This window comes from Chlorocebus sabaeus, chromosome 14, assembly GCF_047675955.1.
Source record: "Chlorocebus sabaeus isolate Y175 chromosome 14, mChlSab1.0.hap1, whole genome shotgun sequence".
NCBI lineage: Eukaryota > Metazoa > Chordata > Mammalia > Primates > Cercopithecidae > Chlorocebus > Chlorocebus sabaeus.
Window position 1 is genome coordinate 94,193,942 of NC_132917.1, and position 17,311 is coordinate 94,211,252.

The following is a 17,311-nucleotide window of genomic DNA, read 5'->3' on the forward strand; positions in this document are numbered from 1 at the left end:
ACCTGATTCTTAAAATGGCCTCTACTTTCCTAAGGCAAATGTGGGGCATTTATCACACCATCCCCCTTCCTCCCCTGTGACTGACTTCACTAACTGCTTACTGCTTGCTCTCTCTTCCTGCCTGTATCAGTCTCTAACAGTGGTCCTGGGACCAACTGTTTTAGCTGACACTTTGGTACAACCCACTTGTCTTCCGTGGACCAGATGGCTGGTCCGTTCTCTTTTTCACCCCTGACATTCTCTGGTCAATTAGACCTTTGGGGAATAGTATTGAAATGCACAAATAAAACAATGTCTACCCTCTATCAATCTTATACTTCAGTAGCTTTAAAGTTATAATTGGAGCCTAAAATACTGCATGCTCTTCTGTGGTGGTTCAAAGAAGATGTCCATGGCTAGCCCGCTGCAGAAACTCAGCTGATGGTCAGCAACAACCACTAGATATGTGAGTGAGGCCACCTTGGACCAGCATGCTCCCACTCAGCCCCGACATGCTGCTGCCACAGCATGAGTGAGCCCAGGGAAGACCAGCAGGACAGCAGAAAAACCACACCATGTGAGCTTGGCCCAAACTGTTGACCTACAGAATCATGAGCTAACAAACTGTTGTCTCAAAGCACTACATTTTGGGGTGGTTTGTTACAAATCAATACATAGCGGATTCATTCTCTTTCAATTATCAATTTCAGAATATTTCTTCTTTTCTTTATATGCATGCATGTTTTTATATAGATTATATAAAATGTTATGCATGTTTTCAATCAACAGTATATCATAAATGACATTTTTGGTTTGCACTGTTGTGTAGAATTCTATTTATTTACTGACCCTATAATTTTGTTTTGATAAATCATAGCTAACTAAACATTTCCATTTGGTTGTATGCTTAGGTTGTTTCCAGTTTTACACTGTCATAATAACCTTGATAGCAATATAAGCCGACAAATAGCATAGTCATATTTTGTATTATTACCTGTGAATAATTCCCCATGAACTTCATTGATACAGAGGTTCTTTTTTTTTTTTTTTTTTTTTTAAGAAACTGTTGTTTATTTTCCATCAACCATTTTTCCATGTTGCTTAAGAGCCCGTGCAAGAACAGCTTAAGACCATTCAGTGGCCTGAGCAGTGGGAGCTGCAGACCAGTCTTCTGTGGCAGGCTGAGCACTCCAGTCTTCAGTGGGGAACTGCTGAATAGGCACAGAGGGCACCTGCACACCTTCAGACCAGTCTGCAACCTCAGCCTGAGTAGCAGTGAACTCAGGAGCTGGAGCAGTCCATTCACCCTGAAATTCCTCCTTGGCCACTGCCTTTTCAGCAGCAGCCTGCTCTTCATTTTCAATCTCTTCAGGATCTCTGTAGAAGTAGAGATCAGGCATGACCTCCCACGGGTGTTTACAGGAAATGGTGCCACACATGCGCAGAACTTCCCGAGCCAGCATCCACCACATCAGACCCACTGAGTGAGCTCCCTTGTTGTTGCATGGGATGGCAATGTCCACATAGTGCAGAGGAGAATCTGTGTTACACAGAGCAATGGTAGGTAGATTAACATAAGATGCCTCCGTGAGAGGCTGGTGGTCAGCCCTGGGGTCAGTAACCACAAGAAGCTGTGGCTCCCTGAAGGCTGCCTGGATCTGGTTAGTGAAGGTTCCAGGAGTGAAGCGGCCAGCAATTGGAGTGGCTCCAGTGGCAGCAGCAAACTTGAGTACAGCCCTCTGGCCAGTATTCCTGGAGGATATAACACTGACATCAGCAGGGTTTTCAACGGCAACAATGGCATGAACCACCAGCAGAAGCTTCTCCCAGGTCCTCTTCAGATTTATGATATACATGCCATCACTTTTCCTTTTATAGATGTACTGTTCCATCTGGAAGTCAAAACTGGTGCCACCTAAGTGGGTTCCTGCTGCAAGGATCTTAAGGACATCCTCCTCCTTCATTTGCAGGACATCAAGGGCTCCGGACATTCTGAAAGTTTCCCTTTAAGTTACGACGGGAATCCAGAACTACGCCGTATGGATCCCTCTGTAGGTAGCGCGGAAAAGATACAGAGGTTCTTCAAGAGGGCCACTCTGCCAACAAGAGGGATGCTGAAAACTTTCAAAGAATTTTTGCCTGGGGGAGCTTTATTGGCATTGGTGGGCAGAGCCAGGTGTGAAATGCATGGGATCGTCTCAACCAACTGAGGACTGTGCCATACCCCATGTCCTGTCAAATGCCATGTGGTCAAATACACGCAGGCAGTTAAGAGCCCTGAACTTAGTTACACCAAAGCTTTCAGGTTTTCCAAGTCCCAGGCCTATGGAAGAATTAAACTCCCCTGTTCCCTTGAAATTAGAGGTGCTTTAGACCAGCACATAAGTGACACAGCCTCCTCTCCTTTCCCATCGCCATGGCAACCTGCGATGCTCCCAGGTGTGACTGGTCCATAAGTCTGGGCATCTGCATTCGAGGCTGACACAGTAATTCTGAGTATAGATGCAGGCACTGTATATCTTGCTGTGTTCATGTTTACTTTATTATAATATAAATAACTTTCCTTTGGTTTCCTTAAGTATTGTCTTGAATTCTTGCAACTATGTCTCTAGCTAGGTTATGTGATCCGTGATTTCATTTAGGATAGTAAAGGGAGTGTTACAAAATATTTATTGTCAAAAAGAGGGCATTAGGTCCAGTGAGACTGAGAATCACTGCATTACGGGTCAAAGAACATGTACATTTTTATGGCTGCTGCTATATAAAATAAGTGTGAGAATCAAACCCTGCCAGGATCTGGAAAAGTGGGGAAAATAAACTGACTTTAACTATAATTAAAATTAAAGTGATATAGCAATCCAGTTCCATTTCACTAACGCAATACCAGGATTAAGATGTAGCTTTGTTTTTGCTAATCTATAAAATTTATGACGGCTGTAACTCTATCTTAACTCTTGTGCAGAAGCAACGTCATTCCAAGTATGAACAAATTGCTTTCTCTGATTGCCACCCCCACAGCTTTCCCCATTGCTCTATTTTTCTCCATAGCATTTATGGCTACCTGGTGCTGCAGACCACAACTTGTTTACTGCCTTGCTGTCTTCCTACAGCCTGGAAAGCTAGTGCCGGCGGGTCAGAGTGTGTCCATCCTTGTGTCATCAGACAACGTATTGTTCAGAGCCCAGAGGCGAGGACTCACCGTTGAAAGAGTGAATGACTAAGTACATTCCCTTCCTGTTCTCCCTATCTCATCTAATACGTCCAATTCCTTGATAATCTCCTTTAACTTCTGCCACGGTTTCCACTTTTTCCATTTAAGCAACTAAAATTGGGTAGAACTCACTCACTCTAACCAGAATTAAAATTAGAATGATACAAGCATCAAGTTCAGGTGCTAAACTTAAGAAAGACAAAGGAGATAAATTTGGTTCTGGCAAACATCACAAAAGCAGATTACTCACTTTGGATCTCTGCTCCTTTTCTAGGTCATGAGATAAGGAGACATGATTTTTCAAATGAGTTTCTTTTCTGCTGTTGATGCCCCCTTGGTGAAAGATTAAGTGATTGAAGCTATCAGCTACCATGGGATTTGGGCATTACAGTCTCTTTATTTTATAACTTACCAGGCAGAGGCAAAGAGAGATCAGTCACCACCTAGACTGAGTATGCAATGAAGATGTGCTTGTTTCACCTCATAGAGGTGTTCCTGAATATATTATAATATACTACATAGGATGTGTGTGTGTGTGTATGTGTGTATAATTTTTAACTCTATTTAAAAATAATTGTAGACTCACACAAGATGCAAAGTTAAAAGCACACAGAATGATTCTCTCCAGCCATCACCCAGACTCCCCTAAAAAGTGATCTCTTGGCCAGGCGCAGTGGCACACGCCTGTAATCCCAGCACTTTGGGAGGCCAAGGTGGGTGGATCACCTGAGGTCAAGAGCCTGGCCAACATAGTGAAACCCCATCTCTACTAAAAACATTAAAAAATTAGCCAGGCATGGTGGTGTGTGCTTAGAGTCCCAGTTACTCAGGAAGCAGGAGAATCGCTTGAATCCAGGAGATGGAGGTTGCAGTGAGCTGAGATCACATCTCTGCACTCCAGCCTGGGCGACAGAGTGAGACTCTGTCTCCAAAAACAAAATAAAAAAGTGATCTCTTACATAACAATGGTGACTATCAAAACTAAGAAATTCAAAACCAATTTTATTCATTACATGTTTTAGTTCTAGATATTTCATTACTTAAAATGGACCTAGTAGTAGATTGTTTAATAAAGTGAAACATTTTCGGCAACACAAGTGATTACATTCTCCTCTAAGTCTGGTGGTCTGGTGTTTTACTTATTCGAGGTTTCCTTAAGACAACTTGTGATAGGTGATTGTGGATGGTGTTTTTGTGGCTCTTCATACAGTTCTCTGGTTCTGCACTCTTTATTTTCATATACACCTGCTCAGGAGCCCCTTTCTTAGTAGAACTCTAGGGTGAGTGAGCAGTCAAAACGTCCACGTCTTTTCTTTTAAAAAAGATCCCATCTGCAGGAGGAATCAAGCAAATCTACAGCCAACATTTGGAAACTATGAGTCTTAGCAATTGTGCAGAATGATGACATCATCAACATACATTTGCAATAAATATCATATGCATCGTGCAACATGATTATGTAACACCAATAAAAGTTATTTTTAAGGTCAAATCACTTTTCAAGGCATCTATGAAGCAACCAGCATTTCCACACACTAAGCATTTCACTGATTTATGCTAGGTACAGTGAAACTTGGATTAAAGAGCCTAACAAGTAGAGTTTGCTGCCAAGGCAGAAAGACTTAGAGCCAATTATAATAGAAAAATGGGATTTCTAAGGAGAGCCCACCAGATAACCATTATGATTCTAGGCAGTGGGGCCGCACTTGGGTTTGTACCATAGAGTGGTAAATTCACTCAACGTGGCAGTACTTATGGCACTGGGCCCCAAATCATGCTCTAAGGAACCCTAGGTAGACTGGCTACATAATTTGGGGCCCAACACAAAATTAAAATGCCGGCCCCCTTGTTCAAATATTACTAAGAATTTTATGATGATGAGAACAGGGCATTAAACCAAGCATAGTCCCTTCTGAGTGCAGGGTCCTGTACCACTGCTCACCTCTCACCCCATGAAGCTGGCCCTGGCCCTAGGGGTTTCAATACGATTGCCAGATAAAAGAGAGGACACCCAATTTATATTTGGACACCCAAATATTGCATGGGACATACTTATACTGAAATAATATTCATGTTTACCTGAAATAAAAATGCAGCTAGGCATCCTATATTTCTTTCTTCTACATCTGGCAAGCCTAGATTCCTGAAGGGCATTTCACGGGTCACCTAGGGGTATGAGAATGAGGAAAAGACCAAGTGGATGGTCTTGATTTTTCACCATCATGCATTTTAACTCTCTACCTCTTTTAGATGCTGGACATCCCATCAAGGCAAGATTTCTTTGGGGAGAATCTTTAAAAATTCCCTGGCTAGAAGAAATAAGAGGTAGAGACGGAGGGGATGACAGAAGAAGAAGGGAGGGAAGAGGAGGGGAGGGGAACAGAGGAGAGGAGGAGAAGAGAGACGAGAGAAGGAACGGGGAGAGAAGAGAGGGAAGGGGAAAGGGAAGGGGAAGGACTACTTTAGCACAGAAACCAACATGTAAGCAGCTCTGAGTAATTACTGGGCCTTAAACATGGATTTGACTTGAACCTGGGAGGCGGAGGTTGCAGTGAGCTGAGATTGCGCCACTGTACTCCAGCCTGGGCACAGAGCAAGACTCCATCTCAAGAGAAAAAAACAAAACAAAACAAAAAACACCAAACCAAACCAAAACAAAAAAACATGGATTTGAACTTCAAACCAGGAAGGATGGATGGATCGCAGTGATTTAGGCCCAGCAAAAAAACATGCACAATTCAATCGAACTTAAAAGTGGTTAGTTTTGTTGTTGTTTTCAGTTCAATCTGGACCAAGTTTAACTTATCTTCTTAGTGTCTCTTTCCAGTTAGCTATAAAGTGGTTTCCCCTTTCTGGTTTGCCTCCTTCCTTCCAGCCACATTTATGGAGCACTTACTATGTACAAGGCACCTGCTGTTTATATTGAGTATAGGGAACACTAAAAGGATGAGTAAGATACAGCCGTCACCCGGGTCTTCCAGTGCAGACGGAGAGATCAGCCTATGCACATACGACTATACTCAGAGGCATCTGTAAAGAACACGACAGGTACAGAAGCACAGCAAGTTCAAAGTGGATCCCTTTACTATGAGGACTGGGGAACGCTTTATGGAACAGGAGAGCTTTTGACCTGAGACTTAAAGAACGAATGAGCTTCATTCATGTGTTCATTCATTTATACAACACCTAATAGTAGCAACTACTCATTTTCTTTGAGCATCTATCTACTAAGGCTAAGCTCTGCTCCAAACTTAAGCTCTGTTCCAAACTCTTTAGATGGAATACCTAATTTAATCTTTATGACAACTTTGGGTAGTTCATAGAATCACTTACCCCGTTATCCACATAAGACAACCAAGGCCTAGAGAGGTTCAGCCAGTTGCCAGGGTCACATAGCCAGGAAGTAGTGGGGCTGAGGACTTCAACACAGAGTCCATGCTTTCAGATGGAGTTTCATTCACTCTGTCATACAGGCTAGAGTGCAGTGGTGCGATCTCGGTTCACTGCAACCTCCGCCTCCCGGGTTCAAGCGATTCTCCTGCCTTAGTTTCCCGAGTAGCTGGGACTACAGGCACCCACCATCACACCTAATTTTTGTATTTTAGTAGAGATGGGGTTTCACCATGTTGGCCAGGCTGGTCTCGAACTCCTGACCTCAAGTGATCCACCCGCCTCAGCCTCCCAAAGTGCTGGGATTACAGGCGTAAGCCACTACACCCAGCCCAGAGTCCATGCTTTCAATAATTCCACACCTAAGCAGCACCTACTGTATGCCAGGCTCTGTTTAGTCACTGGGGATTCAAAGAAAATGCAGGAACCCCTGGTGTGCTGGGGGAGGGGCAAGAGCAGACAGACTGTCAGGATCATGTGACGAGATGAGAGGTGAACTCAAAGCTCAGTGGGCACAGAGAGGGACTGCGCACTCATGCTTGACATAAATTCTGAATCTGAGAAGGAATGGTAGCAGCAACAAAGACTTTCAGGGCTGCGGGCAGAGCGCCTTTAGAGACACAGCAGCATGGAGAATCCTGGACGGCCAGGGTGTGTGGCAGGAAGGGACGGGGCAGGGCTAGACACCAGGCCTTGGCTGCTGTCTGAAGAGCTGTCTTTATCCAGGCGCTTTGGGGAACTGAGTGACAGTGTCAGCATCCGGAGCCCGGTGTGGAGACCCAGGAGGCTGCCAGATGAGCCACCTCTGCGATTTCCTGTTAGAATTTCTGAGCCAAAGCAGAGTCCACAGGCCCAACATGGTGGTTGTGGTGTGCCCCTGTTAGGAAGTTTGGGGTGGTTTGCTGTGCCACAGTAGACAGGAACCGGGAGCTCTTCCAGTCCCTTTCTCCCTTCTTGGTGTCTCTTCTTCCCTTCGCTTCCCATCCCACACATCTGCGCCACATTACATCAGTCCCCTGGACACATTTTGGCTCTCCTACCTGGAACTTGCCCAGGCTACTTCATGCCACAGTAGGGGCGTGAGCCCTGGTGTCTGGCAACCAAACCATCACCAAATGCAGAACCCACAGCTTATTCTAATAGCCACAACACAGCCTTAATTGAGCCCCTACTGTATGCCGAGTGCTCTACAGGAGTAACTGTAAGAGTCCTACAAGGTACAGGTGATGGTCCCGGTTTTACAAGTGAGGGCTGTAACTCTCAGAGGGGCTAAGCCCAGGATTTCACAGTCCCTCAATGTGGGTGAAACAAGAGCCTGGGCTATCTGGCCATGAGGCCGCCCTGGCCTAAGCGTGCATTCTTCCTCCAGAGCTCCCTCCTTTGCAGCCTGTTGTGTGCAAGGCTCTGTTGCTCACCCCATGCCATAGACGGGTTTTGTTAGACACACCCCTCACAACCCCCATGGCCATTTCACATTAAAAACAAATTATGTGCTTTCCTTCTGTTGAAAACTTAGAATTTCTGCACAGCCTGAATCAATGTTCCCCCAACGCAATGGTCAGTGGGAGCTGAGGAGAGGTTACAGTCCCCTTGGAAAGGGGCAAAGGCTCTCCATGTGCACCAGTCCCCATGGTGCTCTGAGTCCCTTGGGGCGTGCTGTAGTTATTAAGGTACCTGCCTGGCCTTGAAGGTGATTTATCTGCTGATCCCTGTTGTGGGCCTAGTCCAAGGGTCCCATGCACATGGTACAAAGAGCCTGGGAGTGTACCTCTGCCCCGCACCCCCTGTGCTCTTCCCATCACCATCTGTAGCCGGCCCAGTGGAGTCCAGCTCGGGAGCATACCATTCCTGCAGGCAGCCGCGGCCCTCACACCCCATACAGACTTCATTCTGGCCCGAACTTCTCACTAAAGAGGTAGAAAATGCCATTTTTCATACAGCTGGGCCACGGGCACTGCCCTGGCCAATGGGACCTATGAGGAATTCAGCTGAAGGTTTCTGGGGAAGGTTTTCCCTCGTGCTATCTTCCCTAGAATTGTGGCAGCTGTTTTAAGACACTGCTGAGACGACCCAGAAATCACTCCAGTGTCAGTGGAACTGGACGCTGGACAGAAGCAAGGGACTCAAGGGCAGACAGGCCCCAGCTGTGGGGTCACCAAGGAGCATGGCTGGTGTTCTTATGGTTTCAGCCACTTTAGATGGGTATTTATTACACGCAGGCAAACGTGTCTGACTGCTAACCTGAACTCCAGGAAGCAGATGTGCCCACCTTCCCTAGTGCAGGGCCAGCTGCTGTTCCCAAGTGTTTTCCCATCCCATTCTCACCTCCCCTGGCCTCCCTCTAACCCCCACTCATCCCCCTATCGCCCTCATTTCCAGCAAGCTTCCTCATAGTGCATGCGTGTGTCAGCCCCCTCCCGAAACCCAAGCCCTGGATGACAACAGCAAACCATCCAGTGTCGTTGGAATACATGTTACTTGTGGAATTTTTTTCAATTGAAAAGAGAAAGTAACTTGTCTTAAATCTGTGACAAAATGAAGAATGAAATGGCAATGGGCAGAATGTTAAAAAAGAAATCCTACTTAGTTTGTTACAACTTGAGTACCATGCAAACCCTTTCTGAAAGAAAAACAATTCTCCTTAACCCCCAATGTTGATTTAAGTTGTTTCAAATTATAACGTTACTCAAACATGTTCAAACATAAAACTAGATATAAACACCTTATGTTTATAGCTCTTGTTCAACTCTAAACTATGAAATTAAATACAAGCAAAACTACAAAACCAATAAGATTCAAATCAACAGCCCTAATCACATGTGACAGACAGTGTTTTGCAGCATGAACTTGTTTTTTTCAAGCCTGTGCCAGTTCCTTTGGGGGAGTTATGCCCACACCCCTGAGGACTGGGCAGAGAGATCCCTCTGCCATACTTCTCTGTGAGCTGTAAAACTCCCTGCTATGGTTTGAATGTGTCTCCTCTAAAATTTAGGTATTGCCAATGTAATAGTATTAAAAGGTGGAGATATTCAGGGGTGATTAGGCCATGAGGGCTCCTCCCTTGTGGATGGGATTAGGTGCCTTTAGAAAAGGGCTTGATGGAGTGAGTTCACCCCTTTCTCCCCTTCTGCCTTCTGCCATGTGAGGACACAATATTCAAGGCGCCATATTGGAAGCAGAGAGTAGCTCTCACCAGACGCCAGCATCTTGATCTTGGACTCCCCCGCCTCCAGAACTGTGAGAAATAAATGTCTGTTCTTTGTCAATTACTTAGTGGTATTCTGTTACAGAAGAAGACATGGACTAAGATACCTCTTCAAGCAGCAAACACATCATACCAATCTTTGGCCTCCACTAAACACAGATGTTTTAATCATAGAATACCTACATCTGTTCTTTCCTCATTGGTTCCTGGTGATCAAGAAGGTGTTCTCTGGTGCTGACGGGCTTAGCAGTGCAAGACAAAGGCCAGAATCCCCACGGCAATCTCTGGTTATGTGGCTGTTATCCTGATGATCTGTGTGTACTGCTTGGACTGTATCTGTTTAGATGATCATCAAAATTAAGACACAAAATTAACACATTCTGTCAAGAACTCATAATCTCCAATTTGAAAAACTACATTAAAATCAAATTCTGGGGAGCAGAGAAGAAAAGATGAACAAAGGCCCCAGATCCAGAAGGCTCCCTTTTCTCCAGAATCTCACACATGGAGTCCCGATGAGGAAAAATGTAAATATTTAGATGCTGCTACATCTGGTTTCGAAAAACTTAGTGCCAGTTTTGTGTATGGGTCAATGGATTTGGAAAGAGAAAAACAGAACTTGTCTGTTCTAACTACCTTGGTCCTCTTTTCTAAAATCACTCCAAAGTTCTTCCACATCCCGAAAACACAGAATGCTCACATTTTGGGAATGCATTGTATCAATTCTGTCCCTCAGACTGATCTTCCAGCCCTCCTCTACACTTCATTTCCAATGCCGCCACCCTGGCCTGGGCACCACCATCCCCCTCCAGGCTGAGAACTTGGGCCCAGGCCCACGCTTGGCTGCCCCCCCACCCCCATCATCCCCCATGGCCTTGACGGCCTTCACCCGCCAGGCCTCTGCCTGCCTGTCTGGCCCCATTTCACACACCTCTATACCTCCCTTCTGCCATCATCAGAGGTAATTCTGGATGTAAGTCCCTGTCTGCAGGTTTCAGGGAAGGTCCATTGAACTGTTTGCTCTGATTCTGCTGGGTGAGGCCCTCAGCCCTCCACTTGCTCACTCTCTCTCCAGGAGGCCCTCAGAAGAGGAAGGCAGGGGCTCTTCCAGGGAAGCAGAGCTGTTACCCACAGCCCTGTCACTCCTGCACTAGCCACTCCTACAGCCCCTGCTGCTGCCATTCAAGTCACAAGCCTTAAAATTGATGCTTCATGTCATGCAATTGGGTGGACCCAGCCCCCACCTCTGACGTTAGGGGTATCTGCACTTTCTTCACTGGCATCTCAACATCTTTACCTGCTGATCCGTGGGGCTCACCCTACAGCCAGAGGGCTAGGGCTTCAGTGAGAATGTTCTTTCAGGTCCACTATGTGGTTCCTTCCTGGAGGAAAGGAGTCCAAGTTCCTCAGCCCAAGGTTCAGTCCACACCCACCGCCTTACACAGGCCGGTCTCAGGGTCTCATTCTAACATGTGATGTCCTGCTTGTCTGGGGGAATAATCTGGAATACTTCCCAGTCGTGGGAGTAAAGAGGGTTGTTAGTTGGAGGATGGGGTGGGCTTGCGTGTATCATGAGTTGGTGTGTTCTCTTGAAAAGCCCTTCCTTTCTTTGTCACTCTTCATTCCTTTTCTTCCCTCCCCGACATTTTGTATCAAGGGGAGAGAATATTTTTTAATGGTTTTAAATATACTTGATCTCTAAAAATTAAAAGCCCTATTAAATAGTCTTAAATAAAAAGCAAAAATCTCCTATCCAATCTTTTACCTTTAATAACTCACTCCAGAAATAACCATTTTTAAGTAGTTTTTGTTCTCCTAGAAGGGGAAGCTTCCCCGTGTGAAGGTCAAATACATTCTCATGTCATGCTTTAGTTTGCTCGTAGTTGGAGCATGCTTTTCTTAAGTGATTTTGTTTTTCCTGAAGTCTTAATGGACTCTTCTTTCTCTTGTTTTAAGAAGAAACATGCCTTTTCTATCATACCACTAGAATCTTCCTGCTTCTTTTTGTTGAACAGAAATTGTTTCCTTCTTAAAGTCAGTCTTTTGATCCCTGACTTCCTGTTCAAATTTGGACTAATTGTTTTCTGGGCTTGTCACATCACTACCATCCAGGTATTTCTTCACACATACTCCACTTGGGTTAGCCCCACAAAGGATCCACGTCTTTTAAATTCTTCATTTCTTGAATGCTTTTCTGCAGTTCATCCACAAGTAACATTTTTCAGAAAATGCACAGCAAGTGAACTTATCGTGCATTTGAGTATCTGCCTTTATCTTGCCTCATACTTGATCAATAATTTGGCTAGCTGTGAAATTTTACATTCAAAGCAACCTTTTTCAGAACTTTAAAGGTATTATTCTATTTTATTCTAGACCTGTAGGCCCTTGCCACTCAGTGTGATCCAAAGGCCAGGAGCCATAATATCACCTAAGAGATTGCTGGAAATACAGAATCCCCCCACCCCAGAATCTGAAGTTGAACAAGATATCCAAGGATGTATGGGTACATTACAGTTGAGAAGCTATTGCATCCTTCAGTGCTGCTTGAGAGGTCTGTGGTCAATCTGACTCTTAGGCCTTAGTAAATAATCCCACGTTTTTTCAGCTTGAGGGTTTTGAGGCCTTTCTTCGTCCTTGCTTGATGTTCTGAAATTCTCCAGGTTGTTTTCAGGCTCTAGTCTTTTCCAATGGGTCCTGCCAATCTCCAGACTTGTTTGCCTTTCTTCAGATCTTGAGAATTTTCTTCTATTTCTCCGATTTACCTGCCTTTCTATATTCTCCAATCCCTTTCTTGGAAATGTCATAGATTTTAGACTGATTATCCATCAAAAATGGATGGAATGGAAATTTCCCTTTAATCCTACTCCCCCTTTTTTGTCTTTCTGATCTTCATTCTGGGAAGTTTTCTCAAATTTGTTCTTTAGCCCTTATATTGGAGTTTTTTTTTTTTTTTGTAAATGTATATATTTAAGTTTCCAATCACTTATGGATCTCTGAATGCTTGTATTTCATAGCAGGCTGTTCTTGCTCTATGGATGCAATGTGGCCACACATCCCTAGGGTTACTAATTAGTTTTTGTTTCTCTATTTTGCTTCCTCCAGTGCCTGTTGTTACGTTTGTCATCTTGCTCCTTCTTTTTCATGCTGTTGATTTTTCTTTAAAATTTTTTATATAATGCTATGAGATCACTGCTCATTTTTTAGGTATGATGATGGTTATCATGATTTTATAAGAAAAGATCCTTATTTTTAGAAAATGAACATTGAAGCTCTTAGGGATGAAGTGTTTTGATGTCTGCAACTTACTCTCAAATGATTTCATGCACACACACACGCACACAAACATATGCATAGAGGGTAAAAAAGAGAAATTTTAATATGGCAAAGTGTTAACATGTAATGAAGCCAGGTGGACGGTGTGCCCAGACATTTATTGTACTAGTCTTTCAACTTCTGTCTTGAAATTTGTTTGAAATTTTTGATTATAAAAGTTGAAAACGAAAACAAAACAAAAAAATTTGATGCTGCTTGATTGTTAATTCTCTGATTATCCTTAGGAAAATACCCTCGGGGGTCTGAAATTCCTAAGGAATCAGCTTTCTTAGAGTAAAACAGATATGTGCTTGGTCTCTTTTATTTTCCTCCTCAGTTCAAATTTGATAGAAACTACACTGGACTGATGCCCCACTGCTAGCACCCGGCACACATCAGCCGGCCTGCCCCACAGCACGGCTCAGGCATTCCTGCAGGGGAAGAACAGCTGGGTTCCCCAACCCCTGCAGGAAAGGTCTGTCCTACCCCAAACTACATCTCAGTTGAGTCTAGTGTTTTAAGCACGGAAAAAGTACAAAAGGAGTTTTGTTCTCTTGGCCACCCGCCACAGCCCGGTACCAAAACAACCCAATGCTCCCTTCTGATTGGAGAAACATTTTGTGCTCTTCTGGACATAGGGCTTGATGGTATTACTGCCAGGCCTCCCATCAGCTGGCACACATCTTGCCATGGGCAGTTCCAAGACAGAGGTCTCTGCAACAGAAGCCACGCAGACCAGTCAGGAAGAGGACACCCTTCCTGGTCTTTAAGCAAGTTAATGGCAGGTCATTTGCATCTTTGCATATTTGCACGGTGACGTAATAAACAATATATGCAAAATCTCTAACTAACATTCTTTAGGGAATCTGCCATAATGGATTAGGAAGGGACCTGTCTTGGTGTATCTCTAATGAAGCAAAAGAAAGTTATAATGGGATTTCATGGGTGTGGGTAGTAATTGGATTTGGTGGAGGGTATAATTAAATTTCACCAAGGGGCTACAACCTCTGCCCTGGCAAATAATAAAAGGGTCAGAAAACTTTCCATCTTGCTTAAAGGGAAACATGTAAAGCCTGCAGAAATGCCACAGCACATCCCCTCAATCATGGCACAGCAACCTAGCACCTTCAGGATCTCAAAAGTTTTACCTTCCGGTAGAGAGCTGAAAGCACTGTAGGTAATATCAGAATATTGTGAAACTCACTGGCCAGTTTCTCCCCTATGTCTTCTGAAATTTCCATCTCTACTTCAATAAGGAGAATCAAAGCAGGATCCAGCCCAGAGAAGGGTGGCCTCCCCCAAATGGGGAGATTCCAACGTACAAGTGGAAGGCTGAGTGGACCAGTACAGGCAGCCAGCACCACCTCCCATCACTGTGGAGGCATCACCCCTGGATACTCAGCAGCAGAAAACTCTGGGTCCAACACAGGGCAGTCACCTGGCAGGTTTCCTATGAGGCGGTGCTCACTGACGGCAAACAAGCAGGCTGACCCTCCCCAGCACTAAGCTATGTATTCAGGGATCTCGGTCTCTCACCCCAAGGGACCAAGCACTGCCTGGCCAGGCTGTTAAGTTTTCTTCCCAGAGAAGGTTTCTGGAGCTGTGGCAGATGCTATTACTGCAGTCAGGTGCTCTGTTGTGGGGAACTGGGTGTCCTGCTATTAAACAGGCCTTCATGGAAATGCATGACCCTCCGCCTGAATTCCTCTCCTGCTCTCAATCCTTGTGACCCATTGTCTCTCCAGGGTCATCCAGAAGAAACAACCCCCACCTCCAGTTGTGTCCACTCAGCTTGTGTCTTAGTCAGCTCAGGCTGCTATAACAAAATACCATAAACTGGGTGGCTTATAAACAACAGAAATTGATTTCTCACAGTTCTAGAGTCTGGGAAGTCCAAGATCAAGGTAGTGGTAGATTCAGTGTCTGCTGAGGGCTCACTTCCTTGTTCACAGATGGCACTTTCTTGCTGGGTCTGCATATGGTGTAAGAGGCAAGGAAGCTCTCTTTGACAAGGCGCTACACCCACCCATGAGGGCAGAGTGATTGTGATCTAATCACCTCTCAAAGGCCCCACCTCCTAATACCATCACCTTGGTAGGTTTTGTCACATTAATCATGGAGAGACAAAAACATTCAAGCTGCAGCAGGCTGGCCTGTCAATTTCATTCCATGCTTTGCATTCTCCAGAAAGTAATAAAAATACTTGGTCATCTGGTGGCCTCTCTCCCACTGTCAATGTCATTGACATTGTCATTTACTTATTCCTGGTTTTTATTTATTCTAGTTATTTGACCTTGAAGAGGGAAGGGCACTAATGCCAATCAGGAAGGGCATATGCTTTATCTTATGGCATGATGTGCAAAATAAAGTTAACATGAAAGGCCTGAGACTGCTATCCTGAGACTGCACCTGGGAACTTGGGTTTGGGAAGATTCCCACCATTCCTTGACTGATAAGGGTGGCTCACTGTGCCAAACCGTTTGAGCACACAATGTGGTTTGTGCTGAACATGTGCTTTCTTCTGAAAGTCTGCATTGATATGTGCTAGGCAGAGGGAGTCTACATGACCAGCCCCCAATAAAAACCATGGACACTGAGTCTCTACTGAGTTTCCCTGGTAGACATTTCGCATGCATTGTCACAATCTGTTGCTGGGGGAATTAAGCATGTCCTGCATGACTCCATTGAGAGAGGACTCTTGGAAACTTGTTTCTGGTTTCCTCTGTACTTTAGCCCATGTGCCTTTTTCCTTTGCTGACCTTGCATTTTGTGTGTGTGTGAGAGTGTGTGTTTGTGTGTGTGTGAGAGACAGAGATGCGTGTGTGTGTATATATGTATTTTTTACATATGATTTTGCTGTAATAAATCATAGCCATGAGTATAAGTATATGTCAAGTCCTGTGAGTTCTCCTAGTGAATCATCAATCCTGGGGGTGATCTTGGGGACCCTTGACATATCCCACTTATACAAGAAGTGTTTCCAGCTGGATCATCACTTGAGGTAGCATTTTTCCAGTATGTGTCTGGAAGATATCTGTCTGGCAAATTGGTCAAAACAAGGCTTACAGTCTGGACTTAAGGTCTCTGGTGATCTCTTTCTTAGCAGACTGTGAAACTGGACTACGCCCTGGTTCCTTCCCCAGCCTAGGCCTTGGAGCACTTGTGTGCGTTCTTAGTGCACAGGGTGCCCGGCTTTCTGTGCTGATGATGTTCATTCTCCCAACCAGTTGCTCAGCCTCCCTGCAGCCCAGCATCCCTGCACGTTCCTGCTGTTCACGGTTCAGAGTTCCTCGTTTCATGTTCCATGCTCCCACTTACGTGATAAACAACAAGGAGTCCCTGTTTTTCCCCATGCTTCCACTTGAGTTCACAGTCAGAAATTGTGACCATTCCCATAACACACTAAACAGCCTTTCCATAATGCTCACAAGCTAGAGCTTGCAATTAAAAGCACTAAATCACAACTTCAGGGTCAAGTGCTGTTGAATCACATGCTTATGTTTAAAATATACTCCCAAAGAGCAAGTTGTCAAAAAAACTCACTTGGATCACAAGCTGAGATGGAGAATGTGAATTAGTGTCTGAATTACTGAATATTCTTAAGAAGACTTTTTGATGTAACATTTAAACAGGAGGGAGACAAAAAACAGACAATTTTTAATCTAGCCCAAGTTAAACTGTAAGTCTCAATTCTCCCCCAAACAAGCTACTCTCCTATAGATATTGCTAAAAGCTAAGAGGGAATGGGGAGCTGCCACTAAATACCATGCCGCCGTCCTCATTCTAATACACTTTTTAAGATAAATAACAATGGAAAGAATGTTCTTTTTTAATCGTCAAGACCACTTACAACATAGAGGTATCAATATTTTGCTCTATTTCTTTCTAAACTTACTCATGCATAGGTTTTTGTTTTATACCTTTTAAAAAATTCTTTAAATATAATTGTAGCATTTACATGAATGTAACTGTAGCAATGAAGCAAAAGAAATAAATAATTCAGAGAGATCCTATGCACCCTTTAACTGTTTTCTCCCAGTGGTAACACTTTACACAACATTTAATGGCATCCCAACCAGGAAAACAGTGTTGGTGCAATCCACAAAGATTATTCAATTTTCATGTTATTAATATTTATTTTAGCCATTCTAATAGAAATGTAGTAATATCTCATAGGAGTTTTGATTTGCATTTCCATAATGGCTACAATGATG

At 44.2% G+C, this 17,311-nt stretch overlaps 2 protein-coding genes across 2 annotated transcripts in view; both read right to left on the bottom strand.

The window, feature by feature from the left end:
- Positions 1 to 17,311, bottom strand: part of ACOXL (acyl-CoA oxidase like) — a 197,792-nt gene that overhangs the window by 132,685 nt on the left and 47,796 nt on the right. The window lies entirely within an intron of this gene.
- Positions 150 to 3,752, bottom strand: LOC103241245 (small ribosomal subunit protein uS2-like). The gene has a single exon (XM_073023335.1). It carries the CDS (start codon positions 1,968 to 1,970, stop codon positions 1,104 to 1,106), a length of 867 nt encoding a protein of 288 aa, XP_072879436.1. The 5' UTR covers positions 1,971 to 3,752; the 3' UTR covers positions 150 to 1,103.